This window comes from Anarhichas minor, unplaced genomic scaffold (genome assembly GCF_050575085.1).
Source record: "Anarhichas minor isolate MPS153535 unplaced genomic scaffold, ASM5057508v1 ptg000041l, whole genome shotgun sequence".
Lineage (NCBI taxonomy): Eukaryota > Metazoa > Chordata > Actinopteri > Perciformes > Anarhichadidae > Anarhichas > Anarhichas minor.
In genome coordinates, this window is record NW_027466487.1 from 677,599 (window position 1) to 703,868 (window position 26,270).

At 42.0% G+C, this 26,270-nt stretch overlaps 6 protein-coding genes across 6 annotated transcripts; 5 read left to right on the forward strand and 1 right to left on the reverse strand.

Annotated features, from left to right (window-relative positions):
* The first annotated feature begins 280 nt into the window (after positions 1–280).
* LOC142969414 (transmembrane protein 222-like) lies at positions 281–2,240 on the forward strand. Its single transcript, XM_076109293.1, has 6 exons — positions 281–411; positions 647–731; positions 976–1,007; positions 1,083–1,179; positions 1,267–1,397; positions 2,120–2,240. The coding sequence occupies exons 1-6, from the start codon at positions 293–295 to the stop codon at positions 2,205–2,207; spliced, it is 552 nt and encodes a 183-aa protein (XP_075965408.1). The 5' UTR covers positions 281–292; the 3' UTR covers positions 2,208–2,240.
* A 1,068-nt stretch (positions 2,241–3,308) lies between these two features.
* Positions 3,309–4,782, forward strand: LOC142969657 (trophoblast glycoprotein-like). Its single transcript, XM_076109661.1, has 2 exons — positions 3,309–3,577; positions 3,810–4,782. Exons 1-2 carry the CDS (start codon positions 3,318–3,320, stop codon positions 4,780–4,782), a joined length of 1,233 nt encoding a protein of 410 aa, XP_075965776.1. The 5' UTR covers positions 3,309–3,317.
* Positions 4,783–6,528: 1,746 nt separating this feature from the next.
* Positions 6,529–8,929, forward strand: kdf1a (keratinocyte differentiation factor 1a). The gene is made up of 3 exons (XM_076109627.1): positions 6,529–7,564; positions 7,920–7,994; positions 8,844–8,929. The coding sequence occupies exons 1-3, from the start codon at positions 6,529–6,531 to the stop codon at positions 8,927–8,929; spliced, it is 1,197 nt and encodes a 398-aa protein (XP_075965742.1).
* Positions 8,930–11,552: 2,623 nt separating this feature from the next.
* nr0b2a (nuclear receptor subfamily 0, group B, member 2a) lies at positions 11,553–12,614 on the reverse strand. The gene is made up of 2 exons (XM_076109534.1): positions 12,080–12,614; positions 11,553–11,935 (listed from the first exon to the last, which is right to left on the reverse strand). The coding sequence occupies exons 1-2, from the start codon at positions 12,612–12,614 to the stop codon at positions 11,694–11,696; spliced, it is 777 nt and encodes a 258-aa protein (XP_075965649.1). The 3' UTR covers positions 11,553–11,693.
* Positions 12,615–17,548: 4,934 nt separating this feature from the next.
* Positions 17,549–20,455, forward strand: gpatch3 (G patch domain containing 3). Its single transcript, XM_076109264.1, has 7 exons — positions 17,549–18,122; positions 18,521–18,984; positions 19,088–19,262; positions 19,615–19,674; positions 19,758–19,888; positions 19,981–20,108; positions 20,188–20,455. Exons 1-7 carry the CDS (start codon positions 17,579–17,581, stop codon positions 20,369–20,371), a joined length of 1,686 nt encoding a protein of 561 aa, XP_075965379.1. The 5' UTR covers positions 17,549–17,578; the 3' UTR covers positions 20,372–20,455.
* A 2,848-nt stretch (positions 20,456–23,303) lies between these two features.
* On the forward strand, positions 23,304–26,222 carry LOC142969392 (uncharacterized). Its single transcript, XM_076109265.1, has 2 exons — positions 23,304–23,609; positions 24,114–26,222. The coding sequence occupies exons 1-2, from the start codon at positions 23,438–23,440 to the stop codon at positions 25,289–25,291; spliced, it is 1,350 nt and encodes a 449-aa protein (XP_075965380.1). The 5' UTR covers positions 23,304–23,437; the 3' UTR covers positions 25,292–26,222.
* The last annotated feature ends 48 nt before the right edge of the window (positions 26,223–26,270 follow it).

Genomic DNA, 26,270 nt, shown 5'->3' on the forward strand with positions numbered 1-26,270 from the left:
TCATTGCTCTTGTCCTTGGCGCAGTTCATATGTCTTTATGAATAATCATACAACAAATAGCCTAATTAGAAATGCTTAAAACCTCGCTGTACTTCTTAAACCTGCTCACATGGTAAACAAGTACTGCATGCGCACAAATAAACCGTGTTGCGTTCACGGACCGACGGTTGGTGTTGCGTTCACGGACCGACAGCTGGTTCTGCTGCGGAGGCTTCGACTGGCCGCTGCCGCTCCCACGCCGCCTGGCGCCGGCTCCGCGTCACTGCCGTCTCGTGTCACTCTCCAGGCAGTGATGGCGGAGGTGGACGAGACCGAGATCATGATGAACTACCACGGAGACTTCTTGAAAGGCGACAAGAAAGACAGCCGCTACCCGTACTGCATTGTCTGGACGCCTATTCCTATTTTATCGTAAGAAGCTAACACGTGTTATTCTTGCAGGCTTAGCGTGGGATGTTACAGCATTGTTGTTATTTTTGCTAACGTCAAATGAAGTGAAGCAGGTTTATGTTAGCCGCTGGTTGAACCTCATGTTATCTATTTCCTTTCAGTAAATGACTGCATTGAATGTAATGTATTGTATGTGTATTGTGATTCACAATAAAGGGATATCGATGCATTGCTGTCTGTTGGTTGCATCCTGCAGGTGGGTGCTGCCCTTCATCGGTCACATGGGTATATGCACCTCTTCTGGAATCATACGAGATTTTGCAGGATCATACTTTGTCTCGGTGAGTATTGTTTTTTTTGTTTTGTTGCTGTTTTTAAAAACTTAAATGATATGCAATTATTACCTACGATATGTATCAGGCGAGAGATGAGAGAACCTTTAATCTGAGATGTCATGCTGACGTGCAGAGTAAAGCTGCTGAATTGTTAATGAATGGGAGTTGCAGCCATGGCTGAATTCCACAATAACTTCAAGCATAGATGTATGATTTATTGAATAACTCAAAATGTGTTTTTTTTTTTCAGGAAGACAACATGGGCTTTGGTAAACCAACAAAGTAAGTATTGATTAATATATTGTGTAATAATTGTAATTTACACCTCATCACACAGTTAAGTGAATAATATTGCAGGTATTGGAAGCTTGATGTGGACAAAGTTTGTAGCAATGGTGCTGCTACATGGGACAAAGCAGTGCATGACGCCTCTGAGGAGTACAAATGTAGGCCGGTAAGACGATATTTAGCACGGTTGACGCACGTATTTCTGCATTATTAGTCATATTGTAATAATGACTTCTTTTCTGTTTTGTTGAAGCACAATCTGTGCTTAGATAACTGCCATTCCCACGTTGCCATGGCCCTCAACCTTATGCACTACGACAACAGCACGTCTTGGAACATGATGAACCTGTGCGCGCTGTCTCTTATTCGTGGAAAACATGTGAAGTAAGTATTTGTAATACCGTGAAGAACTGTTGACATATAGAACCCAGACACACTTCCAGGTTAGCATCTCATAGAGCATATATTTAATCTGTCTCTCTGTTCACGCATGATAGTGGGCTCTTCTCTTTGGATGGGGACATTTTAGTGTGGAAAGATAGCGACACGGTTAGGGTTCCTCTTCCAGGACAGACAGACATGCAGAAGGTGACGTATACACAAAGAAGAGAGAAGAAGCAGTCGTAGAGGGAAAATATGGTTTGCCGAACAGTTCTGGGCCAAACACACCTGAAGCATCTTGATCACTAACATGTACACATTGGTTTTACATTGCTCTGATGCTGGATGCTAGTGAGCATTAAGAGACATATGGCTTTGAGAACCCCTCATTATTCTCCTCTGACCCACATTGAGACTCCGCTGTTTGTGCTGCCTCTGCACATACACTCCCAGCAGTCTTTTAAACAGAAGGGGAGTCGTGTAATTCATCACTGACAGCGGCGCTCCACCGCTGAAGGTCACCTCACCGGTGGGACTCCCTGCACCGGCTGGGTGGAAAGGACAGTAGGACGCAGGCTGGGGTGCATTCACGGGTGGAGAGAGAGGAGCTGTGGGCCTCGGGGAGTAAAGAGATTGGACCATGTGATACTCCAACACACCTCACATGTCCTGGTCTGTGGTGTTAATGATTACTCCTAACATGTTCCCCTCTCTGTATCCTCCAGCTGGGCTGCGTTCCTCAAGACCTGGCTGCCCTTCTTCATGCTCTGCGGAGTCCTCGGCACGTTCATCCTAACATTCAACCTCCAGTAGTGGAGCGAGAAGTTCAACGGGATGACTCATAGACTTTGGTTATACTCTATATATTATTATTGTCTGTTGACGTGTATTTGTACAGAACATTACAAATGAAGGACTTTGTTGTGTGTTGGTGATGTAGGGAGGGCATTTAAGGACAAACCCTTGTTCAGTTTTGAAATCAAAATGATGTTTTAATGGTGAATAAGCTTCAAAATTCACCATCACTGATTTTCACACAGTGGATTCTGTGCTTCTGTTTTGCTTATTAAGAATTATACGAGTATTACGCCACAGTGGAGCAATACTGTTGAATCCAGAGATGTACTGTTTTTTCCAAGAATAGCAGTGATGAATGTGTTTCCGCGCTGGCTGATGTACATTTCAGTAATTAATCACTACCGAATGGATCAAGATATCTTAATGCTGAAAGTATTCATCAATTATTCGTCCACGAGATATGAGCCGCTACCAAAGATAGAAATGATGTAGGACGCACGTGAAAAATGCCCTCCTTCATTCAATCCTCTCTACTCTGGTGTATAAAGACAAACATGTGCAGTGTTTTCTGTGCATCATTTGTTTCTCTCCAGTCAGTATTTAAATGCGTTGTAACTGTGAATCCCAATGTTGGAATGTTACTAAACCTCTAATTATGAACAATACTACATTACATTATGTATTATTTATTTCACCGGTTTGTTTTTGATGCTATGTACCCAAAAGAGTATTATTAGTTATTGTATCAGTTTGATATTTCTGTTTCTGTAACCTTATTGGTGGCTGTGCTATAAAGCTGAAGTCTCCCCTGGCAGACTGGTGTAGGTCACAGACTGTGGATGCCCTAATCGTCCTCTGCACCTTTAAGGGAACCACGTAACTTTTTCATCCAGCAGACTCTGCGTGATATGAACTACCATCAATTTACGGGAACCTTTATTTCCAGAGAGGAGCAGATGAGGAGGGGTTTCATGCTGGAGCTCTCTTTGTCGCCTCTGCAGCTATTGCTTAGTTAGTAATAAGAAAAGCTCTGTTTAAAATTTGACTTGTTACTTCACATTGAGTGAGTTTGCTTTTTTTCTGCTGTCATTTTAATCTGAATGTTGAATTGAGTATAATTTAGAGATGTGTCTTTTCGCTGTCCGGGTGTTTTTGGGAGTCCTTCTCTGTGCACCGTACCAGTGCTTGGAGTGTCCTTTTGGCTGCCAGTGTTTTGCTGTCACTCGCACAGTAAAATGTGTTTCTAAGGATCTGCTCACAGTGCCACAAAGTATTCCAGGGTATGCTAAGACTGTCATCATCACGGGAAATAATATACACCAGATTGGACCTGATTACTTTACAGATATGGAGAATGTCACCAACATCATTTTAAGCAATAATAGGTGAGAATGTCAATGTTTGTTTTTTTGTTTCATTCATGTATATTGAGCCATATTTGGATAATATGACAAACTTTCTTTATGTGTATCTAATAAATACCCCAAATAATGTAAATTTCTCTGAATGTTTTTTTTTATTTGTTTAATCTGGCAGTACTACAGTGAGTTGTGTCCAAGCATGGAAGTACTGCTAAATGTCTCAGGACAGATGTTACAGTGTTCGTCATCTTCACAGGATTACAGAGATGGCGTCCCACAGCTTCTCTGCCCTCATCAACCTGCGCTTCCTGGACCTCAGTGAGAACCAACTGGCCCTCATTCACCCCGAAGCTCTCAGCATACCTGGTGGTCCCCTTCAGGAGCTCAACCTGAGCCGCTCGCTGCACAACTTCACCGCCCTGACTGACCTCGCCACGGCTCTGCGCTGGGGTGATCTCAGGGGGCTCCTCCGCCTCGACCTCTCTGGGAACCACCTCGCCCTGCTGCCCCCTGGGATGTTCTCCCACCTTCCCGACCTGCAGCAGCTCTTCCTCGCCAACAACTCTCTGGTGGCTGTCTACGGCGGAACCTTCTCTGGTATGAACCGCCTGGAGCTGCTGGACCTTACGCGCAACGTCTTCAGTACATTCGGGGCTGATGCTCTACAAGAGCTGGAGAAGCTTGGGAACATCAGAATCCTTCTTGGGGACAACCCTTACACCTGCTCCTGCGAGATCAGTCATTTTGTGGCCTGGCTGAACGAATCGAGAGCTCAGGTGGACGTGGATGCTGTAAGGTGCGCCTCACCAGGAGGGCTTAGTGACACCCAGCTGCGAGGGCTCGGCGTCCATGCCATTGGATGTGTTGATCCAGTCCAAGCAGAGGTTGCTGACCTCACCCTGCAGACATCCTATGTCTTCCTCGGGCTGGTGCTGGGGTTTGTGGGCATGGTCTTTCTCTTTGTGCTCTACCTGAATCGCAAAGGTATGAAGAAGTGGATCATTGAAATGAGAGACGCATGTCGGGATGTCCTGGAGGGATATCGCTACCGATTCGAGATTGACTCGGACCCTCGGCTGGGGCACAGCTCTGCAGAGAACGGTGGCAGCCGGGCGCGAGGGAATTTAGGATTAGCGCTGCCACGTGACACTTGTATTGTCAAGCTTCCTGCAGACACACAGGTCAAACAGCTGACAATCTCTTCCGCCTGTGAACCTATGATCTCCTAAAACTAGAAGCATTTGAGGAAGATGTATGTGAACATACGGTGTTTTTGAGCTTCCTGTACATCTTGCAGTTATAACAGATACATCCTACCTTAAAAGTGCCTTTGTGTTTTCCAGGCACTAAATTGACTTTAATATTGTATGTTTATCAGACATTTTCTAAAAAATATAATACATAGGCTACATTGAAAATATATATCGACAGTCTATACGTCTCAGTTTTTGTCAACTGTGGTTTCTTAGCTTTTTGGTAGTATCATGACTTTAAATATCTTATACTGAAGAAGACCGCCAGAAACATAAAAGACATAAATGGTAGCTTAATGGCATGACAAATGTATGTAGACCTATACAAATTTAACCCATAGACACCCAGTCAGTTTTATTTAATAAGATTAATCCTTTAATTAAATGTACCATGCATCTTTATTGTGCCAGAATGTGACCTGTCGTACAGTAATATTCAAATCAATAGAAGTTAAATCTACTGTATGACATGCAACTTGTATTTACATGAATTGTAAATAAAATAAACTTTTGATGCATTTAGTTTTCTTGTGCCCCTGCTTTATTGTGACTGCAGTGCAACCACAAGACAACACGCTACACAGACTCGTATTTTTCCCCAGGTAAGGTGGCCCTACTATTTCAGTTCAAAGAGTGGGTGATTAAGTGTTTCCATAGAGGGAAAAATAGGGCAGAATGAAAGATATTGCTTGGAAAACACCTGCTGGCTCTGCAGCTGTGCACCCATGTGTGCATGTCAGACCTAGCGTGTATGTGTGTATGTTCCCTGCATGTGTGTGCAAAGAAAAGACCACGTGTCATATTGCCACGCATAATTTCACCATCAGTTGTTATGTTGCATCACATGGTACCAAATTCCAATCTGACTATGGACAGATTTGCAGCCGTTTTCTTCTTCTTCTTTTTTTCACCTTCTTCTTCTTCTTCTTCTTCTTCTTCTATTTCACTATTTTCATTCCACGTTCCTCATTCCACGGTTTATCCCTCCTTTCCTTCTTCGGTGCTGTTATATCCGCCTCGCGTGACGTCACGACTCACCTGTGGGTGGGTGTAGGATCTGGGATTAGCTGTAGCCGCAGGTATTAGCCAAACATTGGGAGACTCACGGCAACACAAGACTAACACAACAGGAGTTTTATGACAAACTCAAAACGTAGACGACGCGAATGAGCCGTGTCGCGTCGTTCGGTCGAGGCAACCGACTTAAGGTTTTGCAAAGTGTGTTGTTTTGTGGAAGTTAAGTCACCGGGAAGTCTGTGGGCGGTCGAAATCCGTCTTTTCTTTCTCAGTTTGAGGCGCTAGCAGAAGTTTTTCCTCCGTGAGACTTCCGCGGTTTGCTCGCTGAACAAGTTATCTGAGATAAAAGACAACCACCAAGTGTTTCCTCTTATGCGGTAAGTCACATTTAGAAACGTGTAATTGTTGACTGGGTTTTGGTCTGATGTGTTTTTCCCTGCACATGTACTTCAGGCCAAACAAGCTTTCAGAACGCGCGACGAAATGGGCCAAATTAATGCACTCAGGTTTATTTACATTCTCAGACTTCCCGGTGTTTACTCCGTTTCTCTTTAACGCAGGCTGCTTTAATGTGTCATGGTGCGTTTAATACTGCAAGTCTGTGTGGCAAACAAAAAAAGGGGGGGGGAGGTTTACACCTGGTTCACACCTGGTTCTTATTTCTGAACATGCCTCTCCCACACCAGGTCCCAGGTATTCTGAGCCATGCCTGGCCACAGCACAGGGGCTCCCCAGGCGTCCCGCCACCACAAACACCACGTCTCCAGCTCCAGAGCAGACAAGTACCGACCCACTCGGACTATATCCAGAGACATCACGGCCAGCCAAGAGGCCTACAAGGATCCTCACAGGGAGCATCACCACGCTGACCACACCCGGTATTCAGAGAACAAGTATGGACGCAGCAGAGGCCACCCGCGAAACGGCACGGGTCGAGGCTCGGAGACTATAGGATTTATTCCCGGGTCGGCAGACAGCGCGCCTGCCAGCAGACATGCCTGTGGCTCCTGTGCCTCCATGGGCTGGACTGGCTGCAAGGCTCTTATCTGCTGTGTACTGACCTGTGGGTTTTATGGCAGCCGGGAGCCCTGCCTGCCCGTTAACGAGAGCTCCACGGACCACCCCCCTAAAGCAGGCAGTGAGCCTCACCCTCCCAATGGCATAGCTGTGACCAATCCCACGTGTGGCGTCCCTTTGGAGTCCAGCAAGTCTACCAAAGCCTCCAAGTTGCCCGCGAGTGACAGCTTCCGCTACCCGGATGTGCGCATCGCCGGTCAGACGGTGAGGTATCCGGTCGCTGCCCCAAAGCGAACGCGCACGCCCGGCAAGGGGGAAAGCCAGCGGCCTGTCAGCAACACCAGCCTGCTGTCCCGCGAGGACTATGACTTGGATGACCTGAGTGACACGGGCACAGACATTGACTCGCTCATCACCAAGAAGCTGCTGGAGCTTTACGCCCTGCACCAGATCGACCAGCTGGCCAAGTGCACCTCCGACTCCTCGTTCTCCCGCAAGACCAACGAGATCAGCGAGCTCATCTACAGCATCGCGCAAGACTACAACCTGGAGGAGCAGGAGGCCGAGTGCAAGCTCGTGCACGGAGTCATCCGCATCAGCACGCGAAAGGGCAAGAGGAACAAGAGCCATCCGTCGACGGGACAGCGTCCCACTGGGAGGAGCGACGGGACGCTCCCTGACAGTGGCAACGAGACCATGACCAACACTTTATTCAGCAGTGACTGTAAGACTACACTAATCATCACAATTAATTACTGCTGTATGAATATTTATAAGAGGCCACATGACAACCATCTGGCTGCCACATACCAAAACATACCTCTCATCTTGTCTTCCCTAAATGACTCATAGTGTCTGTTGGGATGCTGCTTTTGTCGCACTAATACACCCGGCAGTGACCTAACAATAAATTGGTTAGTCGGAGGCAAGTCGATACATGTAGGCACCATCTCGTAAGACGCGTTGCACAATAGCCGAGGTGACAGTATTAATCTCCAAAATAAGAGTGCATTAGTTGCCCGTTGAAGCTCCTTGTCTGCCCTGCGCTCATCTTCTTGTCTTCTTGTCTCGTGCTCCAGTTCCAGAGGTGAAAGTGTCTGAGCAGACGCCATCGGATGAGCTGGCGAGGAAAATGCGACATTACAGCGGGAGAAGTGAGTCTTTGTTTGGGCTGATGTGAATGCATGCATGAGGTTTTAAGAGTTTGGATGAGGGCCATAATCAGTCAGCACCCAGAGTGCACAAGCGTGTGAGAAATGTTATTATTAGCACAATATTTAAATGTACACAATTAATATTTAGGCACATTTTTATTATTATTTGTATGCATTGTGCAGATGGAGGTCTTTATTTGTCCTCGTCACAGGTGTAATTACTACCCCGGTGAATAAATGGAGCTCAGGTCTTTGCAAAACCATTGTACCCGCTGCAGCTGCAGGCATTTTCTCTGTACTTTCCAGCAACATGCCCCTCTTTTGCCAGAGAAAGCCCCACATTCCTGCCCCCTTTTTCTCTCCATATTACAATCCCTCGCTCATTAGCTGCCGCCTCCTCCTCCCCTCATCTGCCACCTTATACCCACCCATCAATCTGCCTCATTCTCCCCTCCAGCTCAGCGGTCACGCTACACCACCTGCTCCCAGCAGCAGGTCCAGTCACATTAAATACATTGCCACGTTAATGTCCCGTGCTTTCACCGTGTAATTTTCGGGAACGACTTGGGTTACAGGTGGATTAACGTGCAGCAGCCTCTTTTTTTTTTTTTCGTTGTTGTTCTGCGGAGAGAGGCGGTTAAAAGGACGGGGGTGTCCTGTTGCATGTCTTTTGAATGAGGGTACAGCACATTGTGTTTCCACAACTTTCACATGGCGACCTGGGAACGTGTTGGTGTCCCGGGTTCTACATCTGTGCATGAAATAGAACCTCTACTGTATCGTCTTTTTTTGTGTGTTAGGGCTATGTTTTTGTTTTCAGCGTGTTAAATAAAGCTCCTTCTCTCACAGCGTACTCCTCCAACACCGCCACAGCCTACTCGCCCTACCATCATGACCCCGAAACAGACTCTTCGGGTGCTCCTCTTCTGCTCTGAAGGGTGACACAGACACAGAAGCACCTGTACTGACAAATGTAGATGGACAATGATATCCTTCTGCTATTATTTTTTTGTTGCTGTTACTGAGTGGAGCACCTTTTGGCCCCGGGCAGTGGTACTTCTGCTTTTAGTGGTCCTGCTAGTGGACTTTTTTATCTCTCCAGCAAAAAAAAAAAAACACAGAGGAAACAATTGGTCGTTGTTTGTTTTTTTTACACATGGAAAGACATTGCTGGTTGTTTTTTTTAATGTATTTGTATGCACACACATTTTAAAGTAGTTTTCAGAGAAAGAAACGTGACTACACTCCATGTAATCTCAGCAGTGAGGCCAGAGGATAGAGACTGATGGTAACGTAACCGTCCTCATTCTTCTCTGTGGTTGTTTATGCAAGCCATTGTGCATGTACCGTGTGTGTGTGTGTATATATGGGCTTTCTGATGTTTACAGTCCTTGAAAGCTTGTTTTGACCTGAAAACTGCATCGTTAAGCCATATTTTGATGTACATATTTTTGATGTCACTGTTACTCTCTGGGTTTTTACACAATTTGTGGCATTGACCACAGTTTTTTTTTTTATTCACAGATAAGTCCTGTTTTTAACAAAATAAAAAAAGCTTGTTTATGCCTTCATGTGCATTCAATAAGGAAATACCGAACTCGTGTGGTTTTCATTTTAGCTCACAAGAAATGTATGCTAAAGCATCCTACTAGCTACTTTTCCTCTTTATCTCTTTGGATTATTGTTGTCAAGCTCATCTCCCCGAGGTTACTGTGTTGTGCCAGGACGTCTTCTTCCGCCCTCAGCAAAAGAAAGAACCCGTTTGGCTGGTTCTGACAGAAAGGAAATAAAATCCTGGGGTTTGTCTTTGTCATTTATTGCAAAGGGGAGAATCGGTATGCAAAATCAGGAACTTAACCTGAACTTTAAGTCAAATTCATTTTAACTATATGAACCAACAATGTATATTTTAAGATATATTATCGTCTTAAAAGTAGTTTTAATATGTAACAATGTGCATGTAATAAGCACCAAAGATGAAAAACAATGTGAAGACTTCAGCCATGTTTTTAAACGGCACAATAAGGCAGATAGCTGACATCAAGAGAAGGATTCTCCAACACTCTTGAAACCGTGTAATTTATACTCAAAATAGGTGAAAAATGTTCTGCTTATTTGTAGAACATAAAATCTACTCGACTAATCCCAGAAAACAACAAATTCTTCCGTGCCAAATGTTGAGCCTGTGGTGTTTGTGTTGCGCTGCAGTCGCCCTGTGTAACCCCGTTTCCTCTGGCTCTCTGCCCCCGCCAGCACATTCCTGTTTTACCTGTATGAGGTGTCATGCAAAAGCTCACTGTTTCACAACTAGCATACCACAGGCTGGGACGAATCCACAGGGCTTGTTCTATATCAAATATCTAGCCTGCAGATTGTTAACAGTGCGCTGGGATTTGTTTTTAGGATAGTTGATTCAGCGTTCACATATTTCATCCGCTTTAGTGCATGCAAACTGTGTTAATTGTTTTGTGTAGTGCTTTTATTTTGTTAAACGTTTGTGTATGTGACAAATAGATCAGGGCTCAGGTTTAGTTCGCTTGGGAATGCTTCTGTGGGATTATAGTTTCTCAGAGTAAACATGTGACTTTCACTGTTTTCCATGAGAGGGAGACAGAGCACCTACTGAGATAACTCATTTGTGGTCATAATAGAAACATGAAAAGGGGTTTTACTTTCCTACAGTTCTCAGTCTCTCTAGCTTGGTGTGAGGTGATCAAACGTTCACATGATCATGAAATGTAGAGAGAAAAATGATATATCACCGGTGATATGAAATGCAACACTTACCGTTGGTTTCAACACAGGCTGGAAAAACATGAAGGTGATATGCTTTCTCATAATAAGTTGTATCCAACACTAACAATGACAGACTGTCGCTAACTGGGTTTAAAGCAAGCGTTAGCCCTACATTTTAAAAGCTACTTCAAAATTTGTGAAAAAAATACTGTTGGCCCATTACAATGTATTCTCCCTTGTATGCTTCTTTGAAGCTGCAACTCATACTATTGAAACAACTTTTCAAATCACCCATATTTTCATTGTTTTTAGAGACAACTCTGTTAGATCCAGGGAATTCGTTGTGACACATTTGCTAGGTTTGGTAACTCTGGCGCCATTGAAAGGAATTTAAAATACAGAGGCTTGAGCAATACTTGGCTGCACAACATGTCAGTAATGTGGGACCTGCCAAATGAGTTGTCAGAGTGTCTATATCCGGTGCAGCACCTGGTACTTCAAACAAATACTCTGGCTTGCTGTGAGTGTTTTTAAAAGAATGAAACGGGTCTTCACTGTTACGTTCATGTACAAAAATATATTTATTTGAAATGTTCTGGTATTGCAGCATTTATTTACAACATTGAAGCAAACAGAAAAGACCTTCAACATAAGAGACAGTATATTTTAAGTGGGCACAGTCTCTGTTTATGTGTTAAAGGTCAAATCTTTCAAGATTTTCAGACCTGAGCTTCAACGTGAATATAAGTAATTCACAGTCTCTTGTTCACCAATTCCCACAGTTTTTATTGGCTATTGTAAGTGCTTTTTTTCTTTAGCAGTCCACTGTCAGGCATTCCTCCATATCATGAGGAACACATTGCTTGCGTTGGTCAACGATAAGTTCTGCATCACCACAGTGAAAATCATTGGATTCCACCTTCTCCGGGACAGTTATAGCACACAGAGTCCACCGGTCCTCTTCTATCTGCAGAAGAGCATGTCGACCAACAGCTCCAGCAGATCCGCCTGGCCCGTCACGGGCCGGAAGAAGAGTTCAGCAATGAGGCTCGGTGTGATGCTCTGCAGCATGGAGGCTGTGAGCAGGATTCGAGCAAAGCGCCCCTGGTTCCCAGGGTGAAGGAGCTGGACCACCTCGCTGAGGGCGTGCTGAGCCTCCTGTTGCAAGCCTTCAACAAACAGAGCTGCCTTTAAATCTGGGACATCTGTTGGATGTAAAGACAAGGAATTAAATACTGAAACATACATGTACAATGCAGCTTTTGCTGTGTTCTTCCAGCAGGGATTGGAAATTTACTCTGAGAGCCAAGTGTTCTCACTTCTACATCCAACATCAGACGTATACATACCTGGATTAAATATTGTGATCCCTTTGAGGTATGCGTACTCCTTTGGACTCAAATCCAAACTCCAGAACTTTTTGAGGCAGGACTGGAGTTTGCTGACACCGGCCATGGTGGGTGGCTCCCTCTCCATCTCACATCTCTCCTGACGATTTAGGAGAATCTTTTTCAGCATGCTGTCAGCGGGCGTGTCCGTCACCTCGAAGTCCACGTGCTCCTGGGCCAGACCCAAAATAAAGAGCGGCGCCCAGCAGCTTTTGAGGAGTGAGAACTGGTCGTTTGTTGGCATCTGGTTGAAAGCAGGTAAGTTCTTCATGAAATGGACAGTTTTGACCAGAACTGCTGATGCTTCCTTGCAGATCTCAGATGGCCTTTTCAAGCACACGGTCCGTCGCAGCTCACAGTTGCATCTATGAGCCATTGAATTGTAGTTGAAGCCGTTTTGGCTTGGTTTGCTGTTATCCATTTGGCTCAGGATGTTGTAGAGGATTGGATTGGAAAGCATGTCGCTGTTGGTTGCACAATGACACCTGTTATCCATTTTTATAGGCTGTAGAGATCGATGTAGTTACATGTAAGAGACCTCTCGACGGATGGGCTCTGCAAGAGCTTGTGAGTACTGCTGCTTCCTCCAGTGTCCCTGTATTTATAAGACCAACCCACCCTGCTAAGTGGACCTTGACATGTCAATACACTGAAAAACAACCATGCAGTCTGCCAGGTGACTGACGGAATAACCCTGGGAAACTGATAAGCTTTCCTCAATGAAAATGAGCTGGCGGAGTAACGCCTGGAAATCAGGAGGGTTGGGCCTTATCTTGTAGCCGGTGTCATTAACCCAGGCAGTACCAAGCTACCAAGGACTGCAGAGGCAATTAGCCGCACACTGTGTCTCTGCACACTGCCAGCTCACACCTGGAGAGCTGGAAAGAAGCCAAAGCAAGGGCATTAACCTGTAAGTTATGTCCTCAGGAGGTGTAGCAAGTTTTGTTTTGTTTTTGTTTTTAAAATAAATGTATCCGATTGTAATCTCGGAACAGAACTGGAATTTTTAAAACCTAAATTGGTGGTATAACACTGCCCACCCTCTTTTTTTGATTGGTTTGCCTTTGATATTGATAAAATGAATTAAAATGCAGGCTTTTAGAAATACTACAGAGGTCATTAGTCCCTCCAAACACCAGAGACAAAGAAGAAATAACCTTTAATTTAAAAAACAAAAAATTTAATAATTCAGTTAATTGTTAATTTATCCTTTCTGTATTTAACTCATAACAAGTCAACACATTGAGTCTTACAAGTTGATCCCCACGCTAGCAGCTCTTTGAGGCTGTACTTAGACACAGTGCTGCTTTGAACTAAATGTTAACGTCATAATGCTGACATACGATGGAAATGATGCTAAGCAAATACATTTCTTTCAAACCATTTCCACTGTGTTAGTTTAGCATATTAGCTTGCTAACATTTGGTTATCAACACTAAACTCAAAGTACAGCTGATGAGAATGTAATTAGGTATACATCAAAGTTAAGATTGAAAGTTGAAATGTATGATTTGACATTAAATGTTATTACAATTCAGCCTAAGGGGGACGTGAGTGTATGTCCCAAATTGAATTGCAATCCATCCAATTAAAAAAATAACAACCTCGTTGTCGTACTGAAGGAAACTTTATTGGATCCCCAAAGTCATCAGGATTCATCCTCTGGGGAACATGACCAAAAGTGGAACTGGACCAAAGTGGTGGACAAAACTGTATATGGTATGCACATTAATAACAAAACAAAAATGGGGGTGGCTGGCTGGCTGATAAACAGACCGATACCACTGAAGGTCGTCAATTTAGTTAAAATAATGTATAAAGGCCCCATGATTGAAGTGCATTTTACATTGGAAACTCCTCAGTTGTGTTAATGCTACATTTCGTACAGTGATAACATTAGATCGATGGTCATATAAAATAAAGGAATTCCAGTTTATGGCGTCTGTAACAGGCGGTACAATGTTCCGGTTGTCATTTAAACGCGTTTATCCTAATTTGTTATCTTCCCTGTGCCTGGCACGGAGGCTTGAGGCTGATAAGGTAATGAACTTATACTTTATTGTTGTGAGAAATAAACAAACTTCTCATTTTCAATGACAAGTTATTTCGGTTTAGACATTTAGCACCACGAACCAACTAAATGTTTTCCACATTGTACAGTAGACAGGTGACAGGATACATTATCATACTTTTGTGGGGACACCTGCTGCACAAGCCAAGAAGCCTGGAAGCATCATTATTGAAGTTTCAGAGGAAGACCTGAACCACAGAGCAGCAGGGTCAAGGACAGTTCATAGAGTACATGACTGCAATAAAGAAATTACAAGCCAGACATCACTGGCAGCACCAGTCACCGAATGTTTGTTTTACCTCATCGGTCTCTTTACTTATCCCTTCAAAGGATTATCCAGAATCGGTTACATAGCCTCCTTTTCTTTCCTGGAGTGATCTCATTATGATACACGACTACAGTGATTATTCATCATAATGGACCTCTGCTTCGAATGCATGATAAAAAAAAAAAAAAGTTAAGTTATCTTCGAGAATGCGATCCGTTCAGCAAAGTGACTTGTAATACCCTCAGAAAGCTCTCAAGCTTCATGAAGCAGGCAGCCAGTTGTAAATGCTTGCGATAAGACTTGTGTTTATAGACGTTAGGAGCAGGCAGAGACGGACACGGAGGACAGACGCTTATCTCCACCAAGACTGTAAAAATAAATTGGCCTTCAATCTATAAGTGGAACAACTGCTGTATTCTGAGATCAGGCATGGGAAACCGATGAAGCATGGTGTAATGGCTGGCACCTTTAGGAGGTCTTAGTCTTTCAAAAAAAAAATTATTTCAATACATACAACTCTAAAATGTATGAAGACACTTGACTGTAATAGCATTATCAAGTTGAGACTAAAATAATAAATAATAGGACGATCAATACATGAGTTTGAATATAATTGTGTCAGACTGTTTGCTTTTCTGGTAAGGTTTTCTCCCAAATATTGACTTTTGCTCTTCCTCTGGTTCTACTTTTCCCAGGTCGTTGAACTCTTGTGCTTGACACCGTGTCTGGTCCATGACACTTAACCTTGACCAACTGCTAATACAGCAGAGGTTCATTTGCCTGACTCTGTTCTCAGAAGTTCATTAACCCAGAGGGCACAGTTATTCGTTACACCGTGGCGCGGGGTCATTTCAATCATCGGGGGAAAAAATTGTTTGATTTTCCTGGAATTTGAAATGTTCACATCAGTTCACATTTTTAGTTATTTCAGGTTCAAATGATATATTTTATTAACTTACAAGACACCACACATTTAAACAGTATAAGCCAGATCCAATCCAACAAGACAGTTTGAATGATTTTCTAGTCGACAACAATATTCAGAAATTGCTGAAAAAACGTAAACACATCAATATAAAACTGCCATATGTGTACACCACGATATTTCATGGTTTTGAAATGCAATTTCTCTTTCTTCTTTTTTCCCCCTTTATTTATTTTTATTTATTTTTTTGCATTGAGATACTGTACTTCTAGACTGTGCTCTGGTGTTGACTAGGTAGTACTTTGAAAAGCATAAGCTTCATACTGACGAACAAAATGCTAAACTTCAATACTTTTTAGGCACTGACCAAGAAGTGATGCTACTGAAAGTTGGCATTAAATGATTGGTCAGATTCTTATTTAATTTTTAGTTATCCTTTGATTAGATTTTTTACACTATTTTTTTAAAAGTTCTTCTACGGTAGACTTAGACATTGTAGAATGTATTTTGTTCAATAGAGGGAAATATTTTTGTTTTTAATGATTTTTATATTCTATATTCTCCAGCACTGGTATATGAAAAAAAATGTAAACAATACTGAGTGCCACAGTTTAATTGTAAATCTTTATCTCCATTTTATGGATGAGGCCAAAACTCCAGTGCAGTGACCCATGATCTGGTAGGTCTTCTCTTTCTTGCTCAATGTTTTTTTTATTTGTATTTTATTTTCCAGAACAAATCGATATTAGGTGCATCTATTTGTGGGACTCTGAGTGCCTACCTGTACACAGCAGGGCTCTCGTGTGTATGAAATACGTGTTTGAAAGTTGAATTCTTTCAGTATTTTACCTGCACTGATCTTTAATAAACCTAAATTGATATTGAATTTCTGACTTAACTCATACCTTGTAAAGAAGTTAAAAACACAAGTAAAAACACACTTGATAATTAGCATGGACTTCCACAAGCCATATTGGCTATGACTAACGCACAATAAGTGTGTAATATGTGTAAAGTGATGTCAGGGTACAGTTACTCCACTCTGGTTTTACTGCCTATTACTATCAAACACAATGATAAAAGCGGAGGTGAAGGCCAAAGGAAGAGTTAGCCTGGGTTAATGAACTCTGGCTGTATACGTTTATTGATTCTCTCTCTGAAAGAGGTTAAAAATGTACTAATGTGAAAGATTTGTTAACGCTTCTTAAAAGACAGACTCAGCCTTACTGCCTTTTTGCCTAAATCAAATAGATATGTCATTTAAAAACAGAGCCAGAAATGCTGTCTTTTAATTGTCATTTGAGTCTAACAGTTTGATTTCTCCTTTTAGCATTTTAACTTTGAATCGTATCAAGGATACAGGGATCACTATCAATGTTCTGCTCAGTGAGTTGCTTGTTCAAAATTAATGTTCATTTCCACAGCTGACCATTGAGAGGAATCTCTCCTAAAAATGCCTGTACTAAGGATTTGACTATTTCCCCCCTTTGTACAAAGGTTTTTTTGTTGGTTTGTTTTTCCTTGTCAGGGAGCTTTTGGGTCTTACACCACTGATGTGCTCTATAAAGCCTATAGTCAGACATTGTATGGGCTGAACTGCTCTTTGTTTATCCGTGGATGGACATCACTATCACTCTATTTCAATCTCTGCAAAATATAATTTTTTGGGATATCAGGGATGTTTTGACTGGACTGCAACAATTTCATGGTGAAACAACAATGCAACAACAACCCTCAGAGATTATATCCATGTTTCATTATTTGGGATATATGGCTCGATATTAGAGATAGCATACTGTCATGAAAGATAAAGATATAACTAGAAATCGAATCATTATTTTTGAGCATGGAGATAATGTATCTTCTATCGGTAGCCTTTATATTTTAACATGGAACTCTGCTTGTCTTTATTCGTTTTGCTGTAAAATGTATGATAATAACACATACAGTCTACTCTATAATACATGCAATGTCTATTTAAAGATTTTCTATATAACTTCCATATAAAATAAGCGAAATGGTCATACATACAACGATATAATAGTGTAATATAAAGAATATGCTGTGGAGTAGTAAAGAAGTTCCCTGTTAGTAATCGTCGGGTAGTAACGTTTCTCTAACGTCTCAGGAAGCGGAAGTGACGTAATTTCTGAATGTCGTTCTGATGACGTTTGCTGTCCTAAAAAAAAAACAATCATGGCGGACTCTGAAGCCTTGTCCACCGTGTATTTAGCAATAAGCAACATTCCTGTTGCTCTACGCTCCGCGGATTTGAGGAATTATTTCAGTCAGTTCATAGAAAGTGGCGGTTTTCAGTGTTTTCACTACCGACATCGACCGGAGGTTCTCAGGGAGACCGAGGTGTCCGAGGACACCGTGTGTAGCGACGGTGAAGAGGGCAGCTCCAAGTGTTCAGAGGCTGACCGCGTAACGTTACCGGTAAACGGCTCCAAGTCTTCGGAGGCTGACCGAGTAACGTTACCGGTAAACGGCTCCAAGTCTTCGGAGGCTGACGGCGTAACGTTACCGGTAAACAGCTCCAAGTCTTCGGAGGCTGACCGTGTAACGTTACCCGTGAAGAAGCAGGCGGTGAAGACGTGCTGCTGTGTCGCCTCACTTCGTGCTAAAGATGCCGACAGACTCGTCAGGATGTATGCGGGGAATCACTGGATTGACCCGAAGGGGAACTGGCTGGCTAGTCGTTGTGTTATTAAAAGAGTAAAGGTTTCACACGACCACGGTTAGTGAAACTTTACATACCGGTAACGTTATAAATAGAACTGTAGGAAGACTTAACGGGGATAGGGGACACATAGACCGTGTCGTTTTGTCTGGATTTGACATATGTTTGTTGTGCCATGTTAACGATTTTATATCCACCAAATGTTTGATATTTTCCCTTAAAAAGTGAGTTGAAGATTAAATACATTATTATAGTTGCAGCTGTGTAATTTTAAATCAGAAAATTAACTAATTCATAGACCTTTTTTTAAGTCAAAGTGAGAGAATTGTGTCATCTGTATCATGGCTTCCTTCTGTTACAGCTTATTACTACAGATGTGTTGTCTTTGTTGTGTAATTGTGACATGAAGTGTTATTGCTGCTTGTACATCAAATTGTTATTTTTTTTTCTTCCAGATGATGGGTCATTCCCCTACAAATCAAAGCACGAGCAGCGCCACCGGGTGTCCTTAACGGAGCGTTTCACAGAGGCGGACCTCAAAAGTTTGTCCGAGCTGAATCCACCAGCTCTGATGCAGAATGGGAACGTGGGGACACCAGTGAAAGTCTTCCTGCAGCTCATCCAGTCCTGCCGACTGCCTCCTCGTCTCATCCGCAAGTTGGGCCTCACTTTCCCCAAGACCAGCTCCAACCGGCGTTACGGCAATGTGCCTTTCCATTATCGGGACACCTGGACTCTTCCAGCCACAGAAGAGACCGTGTTAACGGCTGCTGGACATGAAATATCAGGACCGGGCACTTTGGCTGCTCCGTTCTCAAGACGGAGGAAGCTGTTTGATCACGCAGCAACAACAGAGACGGATGAGCCACAGAAAGAAGAAGAAGAAGAGGAGGAGGATGCACAGTCAAATGCGGATGATGTGGGTTTGAATCCATTCATATTTATTTGTAAAATGTAAAATATAAATGCACCCCAACATCCCTTCTCTGTGGTTTGATAATCATTCATCTTGTTGGCTGTAGGATGATGATTGGTGTGAGGAGTGGGAGCGCCACGAGGCTTTGCACGAGGATGTAACGAGCCAGGAGCGATGCAAAGAGCGGCTGTTCGAAGAAGAGATTGAGTTGAAGTGGGAGAAGGGCGGCTCGGGCCTGGTGTTCTACACCGACGCCCAATACTGGCAGGAGGAAGAAGGAGGTATGCAACCAAAACAATCGTGCAGTTTTCCACACTGAGCAAAGGAAGCTCTTTATGTGTACCTCTTGACGTGTATAATAACATATGTTTATGCTTTAAAAATCACATATGAAGTTATCTGATTGATGTTAACAACATTACCCAGCATGGTTATAGGAAGTCAAACCAAAACAGCTGTGTTGCGTAGTTTATATCTGACAACATCTTGAATTACAATAATAGATATTAAAAAATATACTTTGAAACACATTTATATGATTTTTTTCCCCGCGACTACTACTTTAAATAACGTGTATTTGCTTGATGATATATTGATAACATTTATGTCTCCTGTACTTTTTTTTTTTCTTAGATTTTGATGAACAAACGACAGACGACTGGGATGTCGACATGAGCGTTTACTATGATAAAGGTATCTCAAGTTTATTTTACATCTGATTAACGAAGGGAACCAGGTTTTCAGGTTTTTCTTTAACCCAGCTCTTCCTCTCACAGATGGAGGTGATATGGATGCCCGTGACTATGTCCGAATGCGGTACGAGAAAAGGCTGAGGGAGGGTCTTGAAGACAGATCTGGACACAGTCAGTTGGACACAGTCATCGGCAGCTTTGAGAGGTTTTCTAAGGTAGCCTAAGCAGATGGGCTATTATTTGACGACATCTTTTCTACCAAAGCCTATATGAGCAATTTTGTAATTCTTTTTTATTTATTTTTTAGGGCTTTGGTCGTCGTTTGATGGAAAGGCAGGGCTGGAAGGACGGTGAAGGGTTGGGACACAGTCAGGTTGGGATCCCTGATGCCCTTGAGGGTGAGGGCCAACATCCCAACTGTAAAAGAGGCTTTGGGTACGTATGAGCACATAAACGACATCACCAAACACTGTTTTAAGTGCCCTCCTGATGCGAATGTATTTCTTCTCTGCAGGTATCATGGCGAGAAGCTTGTCCTACAGCCTGTAAAGAAGGCCAGGACAGATTTTCATATAACCACAGTGTATGACAAACCCAAAGACATCGATGGAGGCGACACCTTGCTGAGACGTCAACCAAACACTAGTATGAAGTACAGAGGCTGGCAGCCAGGTGGCACCATCGGACCACGACGATAACAGCTATATTATTTTTATTCCATAGATTTTGTACTCACAGAATTTTATAACTGTGTTAATAAAGCATTTTTTTTAAACCTTTCATTCCACTTGTGCAGATTTTGTCTTTGTATACAACTTTGTAATATCTCAAATTGCAGACTCACACAAACACTTGTTTTCGTATGTCAATGGTTCGTATTGTTATGGAACTTTATGGTGTTTCTTAATGATAAATAATGACAGAAAATATATTAAGTTCTATCACAGAGGACAGTGTGGTGCCCCTCGTCAAATGAAAAACGGTGCTTTTATTCTGACATCTCGGTTACGTAACCCGGATGTGCTTATTAGCATAAAAGAGATTTTTTAAAGTAAATGTCCATTAAATTAATGGACATAAATTAATTTGTTCCAAGAAATATCCAATAACTGAATATTTGAGGTGCTATAAAAAGAGTTTTCTTTATAATTCCAGATAATGACTGATGCATATCTGTTCAAGACATCTTTGACTCCACCCATACTGAAAATTAAACAATTTTACTGTACCAATTAAGAGATATTTAAAAGTAAATGTCATACATTTGTACCGAGGAACAGGTCATTTCTGAATATTTGAAGTGTTATAAAAAGTATTCCCTCAACAATTCCAAATGATTGATGTATACAGGTGCATCTCAATGAATTAGAATATCATCGAAAGTGTGATATATTTCGAGTGTTTATTTCTTTTAATTTTGATGATTAGGCTATGGCTTACAGCTAATAAAAACCCAAAATTCCGTATGTCAGAAAATTTGATATTACATAAGACCGATTAAAAAAAGGATTTTTAATACAGAAATGTTGCCTACTGAAAAGTATGTACAGTATGCACTCAATACTTGGTCGGGGCTCCTTTTGCATGAATTACTGCATCAATGCGGCGTGGCACGGAGGCAATGAGACTGTGGCACTGCTGAGGTGTTATGGAAGCCCAGGTTGCTTTGATTGGGGCCTTCAGCTTGTCTGCATTGTTTGGTCTGATGTCTCTCATCTTCCTCTTGACAATACCCCATAGATTCAAATGTATGACTTTTAATTTGAATTATCTCCGAATTGGTACTGTAAAAATGTCTAATTGTCATAATGGGTGGAGTCAACGATGTTATCAACACATACATATCAGTCATTGTGTGGAATTATTGAGAAAAACATTTTTATAGCACCTTAAACATTTCAAAAATGTGTCATTTGAAGATACAAATTCAGTTCAGAGTTTTTGCTTCGTAAAATATCTTAATTGACCGTCAGGTATTATTAACTTCCAGCAACCCTCAAATCAAAGAATAAAGACACTTTACACACAATTTAGGTGTATTTTCCCTTTAACTCAGGAGATGCAGGTAGCATGTTTTATACTTAATGTGACTATAATTCATTTAATCTCATTTCATTATGCAATATGTATACTTTGTTGGCATCTTATTCTGAAAACCGGATGTTCGTCTGTAGAAAACCGAAAGTTGTCTCACGTTAATCTTTCCGCTAACTTTGCAAAGTCCTTCGCTCGCTCCCGATCTGTGCCGTTTGGTTGCGTTTACCGTAAGTTTCAGCGTATAGGTGCACCAAAACGTAAGTGTCTGCTGACTTGACCGCAGTGCTGGTGGGTAGGATATAATAAATATGGTGTTTCAAACCCCCGTGCAGTAGGCGATAGGTATGCACCTGCTATCAGTTTGATATCCACTATTCAAACGATTCAAACTGAGGGAAGAAGGAGCCCAATATAAAAAAGCGGAACGAAAAAAAGCAACTCGCTACTTCCTAATGCAACAGTAGACTTTACGTTATTAATTTAAAAAGAACAAGGGTAGAGCGGATCATTTCAATTGGCATACAATACAGGCTCATATCGACAGTTACCACAGTTATATCCAGGTTTTTGCAGATGTATCAAAGAATTTATGAAACAAGGTAGGAGTGGCATTTATTGTCCCAGAATTTAATATTAAAACAGGGAAAATGATCACTGAGGGAGTATCAGTGTACACAGGGGAAATGCTGGCAATAATGTTAGCACTACAGTGGATAGAGGACACAATACCATTGAGGGCAATCATTTGTTCAGATTCAAGTTCGTCATTAGCCAGCTTACAGAACAGCCATTCAGACAGTAGACCAGACATCCTTATAGAAATACAACAAACATTATACAGAATTAAAATGATGGGTCTGACAGTCATATTCCTATGGGTACCAGCACATGTTGGGGTCATAGGAAATGAGATGGCAGATAAAGCTGCAAAAGAGGCCACAAAAAATAGCTGTATTAATGTTGCAGTCAGCTTCAGTAAATCAGAAACAAACAGTATCATTAGACAAAGGTTGAAGGAAAGGTGGCAGAAGCAATGGGAAGAAGACAGGAAAGGACGATGATTTTACCGAGTTCAGAGGAAAGTGGGAGAAATGAGATGTGCAGGAAGGATCAGGGGAGAGGAAACGGTAATATCAAGGCTTAGATTTGGACATACAGGCCTAAACGGTATGCTTAAAAAAAATAGGTAAACATGAAACAGGAAAATGTGACTATTGTGAGCAAGAGGAAACAATAGAGCATGTAATTGTACAATGTCAGAAATATGAGCAGGAAAGAGGGCAGCTGATTGGAGATCTCGGCAAGATGAAGGTACGGTTGGATATAGTGGATATTATGCAAAAGAACTCAAACAGTGAGTGTTACCAAGTATTATTTCAATATCTTAGATTAATTAATATTGTTACGAAAATATGAGCTCGTTGTTTTGTTTTGTTTCTTTTCCTTTTGAATTTAATTTTGTATATAAGTAGCCTATTAGACATCCTGATCCACACTCCATACCAGTTGGTGGCGGTAATGCACTAATTCATTGTTTGCCAACCGCCAATAAATCCCAAACAAGAAGAAGAAGAAGCAACTCGCTTTCACAGTCGGAACTTAACACTGTGACATCCAGCGGAAGTAAACAACACAGCCGCGTCCAGCGTTCGCTGCTCGCACGCGTGGAGTTGGCTGGAGAACGATATCGTCGCGGAGGTAATTATTCCAGTTGAGAGAAAACAACAATGTCGTCAGTTGAGTATTTGAGAGAGTTTGTCAACGAGCGACTATCTGCTGCTGCTGAAGAAATATTTGGAGTTTTTGAGAAAACTATCTTCGAGTACGAGGAAGAGATCGACCGTTACCGCAGACTGTTGGATATCGTTTGGAAACCTGTAATAAAGTTACACAGGATAGGTGAGTACAGCTTCATCATGTTAATACCACTAAACAGAGGAATGCCACTTGATCCAAATTGTTTAAATGTGTACTGGTATTAATCAATGCTGCATTCACGTGGATTCAGGCAGCTGGTAGACAGCAAACCAGATCTTTCTGTCATGATGGAATAAGATATATTTCTTAAATATACAACTATTTAGTGACTATTGTTTTATTTAATTATTCACAGACTGTAGCGTTATATAGCTAAACAATTTGTTTTCTCTTAATAATCTTTTGCAAACTTAAGCACCTATCTCCAGTGTGAGGGAGCTACGTAACATTCGGTTGCAAATTCTATTTAATCAAGAACAGATCCCGGTATTCTCTCCCGGGTTCACCTAATTTTACCGACCTGTCCTCGTCCACTGTCATGATATCCGGTGTGCTGTATGCCTGGTTTCATGTGAATGAACTGTTTGCATTTTCTTCTTTATCATCACAGTCGTATCCTATTTATGTTGCTCTCTGTCCCTCCAGAGCTCCCACAGCAATATGTCTGTAAGGAGGAGGAGGTTCTCTCTGACCAGCAGCTCTGTATTCAGGAGAGGAACTCCAGTCTGGACCAAGAGGACCCAGATCCTCCACAGATCAAAGAGGAACAGGAGGAACTCGAACTGAAGCAGGAGACTGAGACCTTGATGTTGACTCCTATTTATGAGGAAAGTAACCACAGTGAACCAGAACCAACAAGAGACCGCCAGCTCCTCTCCAACAACTCTCATGTAGCTGAGAGCCAAGATCAGAAAGGAAGCGAGCATGAAGACTCAGAATCGACTCGCGATTCAGAGCCAGAACAAAAGAAAAGACATCAGAAAATCAGAAGTCACTGTAACGATATTAACAACTTGTCAAAGTCTTACAGTGATCCTCAAACAGGTAAAGCACTTTTACAATGTGACACGTGTGGAGAAGCTTTCAAGTTCAGGTCGCATTTCGACAAACACCTGAGAACCCACTCAGATGAGAAGTCACATTCTTGCAGCTTCTGTAAGAAAAGATTCAGTAAGATATCCTCATTGAAGGCTCATATAAAAATCCACACAAGTGACAAGCTGCATTCTTGCAAAACATGTGGAAAAGATTTTGGACGTAGTAGTGACTTGATGGTCCACATGAGAACACACACAGGTGAGAAGCCGTATTCTTGCAAAACATGTGGAAAAGATTTTGGACGTAGTAGTCACTTGATGGTCCACATGAGAACACACACAGGTGAGAAGCCGTTTTCTTGCAAAACATGTGGAAAAGATTTTGGATGTAGCAGTCACCTGATGGTCCACATGAGAACACACACAGGTGAGAAGCCGTATTCTTGCAAAACATGTGGAAAAGATTTTGGACGTAGTAGTGACTTGATGGTCCACATGAGAACACACACAGGTGAGAAGCCGTATTCTTGCAAAACATGTGGAAAAGATTTTCGACAAAGTAGTCACTTGGTAGATCACATGAGAACACACACAGGTGAGAAGCTGTATTCTTGCAAAACATGTGGAAAAGATTTTGTACGTAGTAGTCACTTGATGGTCCACATGAGAACACACACAGGTGAGAAGCTGTATTCTTGCAAAGCATGTGGAAAAGAGTTCAGACACAGAGGTGCCATGTTGGTTCACATGACAAGAGCCCACACTGGGGAGGAGCCGTACCTCTGAAAGACCTGCGGGAAGACATACTGTGATTGCCATCAATTGGCAAGGCATAAAAGATTGCATACAGACAAGTAGCCTTGTGTTTGCAAAATACACGGGAGACAATTCAGTTCTTGAGTTCATAGTTCCTGCAAATGTTTGACCAATTTGATTTTCCTTTTGTTTTTAGAATGCATTTACTTCAATAATCTGAGTAGATTGTGAACAGTGATGCTCAGGCTGAGAGCCTCTCTGTATTGGTGAGTCAGTCATTTTGTCATCAGTACAATAGACGACTTTTCTTTTTTGTCTACGTTTCATTTAATTTATATTTTTTATGTATTTTGTAATCGCATCAACTTGATGAAATTGTTTTGGATTTTAGAGGTGGCACACAAACACAAATTGTAGATGGTGTGCTACATGGTGCTGTGAAAGAGTCAGCCTCAGCAATAGTAAGGAAAAGTGAATGAACAGTGAGGATCAGGGCTCAAAGGGAAGTGGGCAACAAAATGCTCTTTTTTGATCTCATGTTTGTATTCTAACAATAAAGCGTTGGGAGGTGATGATGTAAGAATACCAGATTCACACTGAGGTCTTAAGCTTTACGTATATTCTGTTCATCAAGGCTGCAGTTGTGTCTCACTGACCTCGAGAGTAAAAGTAGTCATAGTGAAGAATAGTTATTCTACGAGTGTGTTATACCATGTGAGAGGTGTTTCAATGTTTCATCTCACTGGATGGAGATTGTTAATTTATGATTTAATACCGTAGCTGATGGATCCTGATGGTTTGATCAGTGGAGCTGCCTCATGTTGAACAAGCTGTGGTGGAATGTAACTACATTTACCTAAATACTGTATTGATGTACAACGTTTTGTCCTGAGATGGCGAAGATTTCATGGAAGTTACACATGAAATATTGAACATTAAAACATTTTTTTTTTTTAAGGTATTTGTACTTTGATTCTGCCTACTTTCATTTTATGTTACATATACTTTA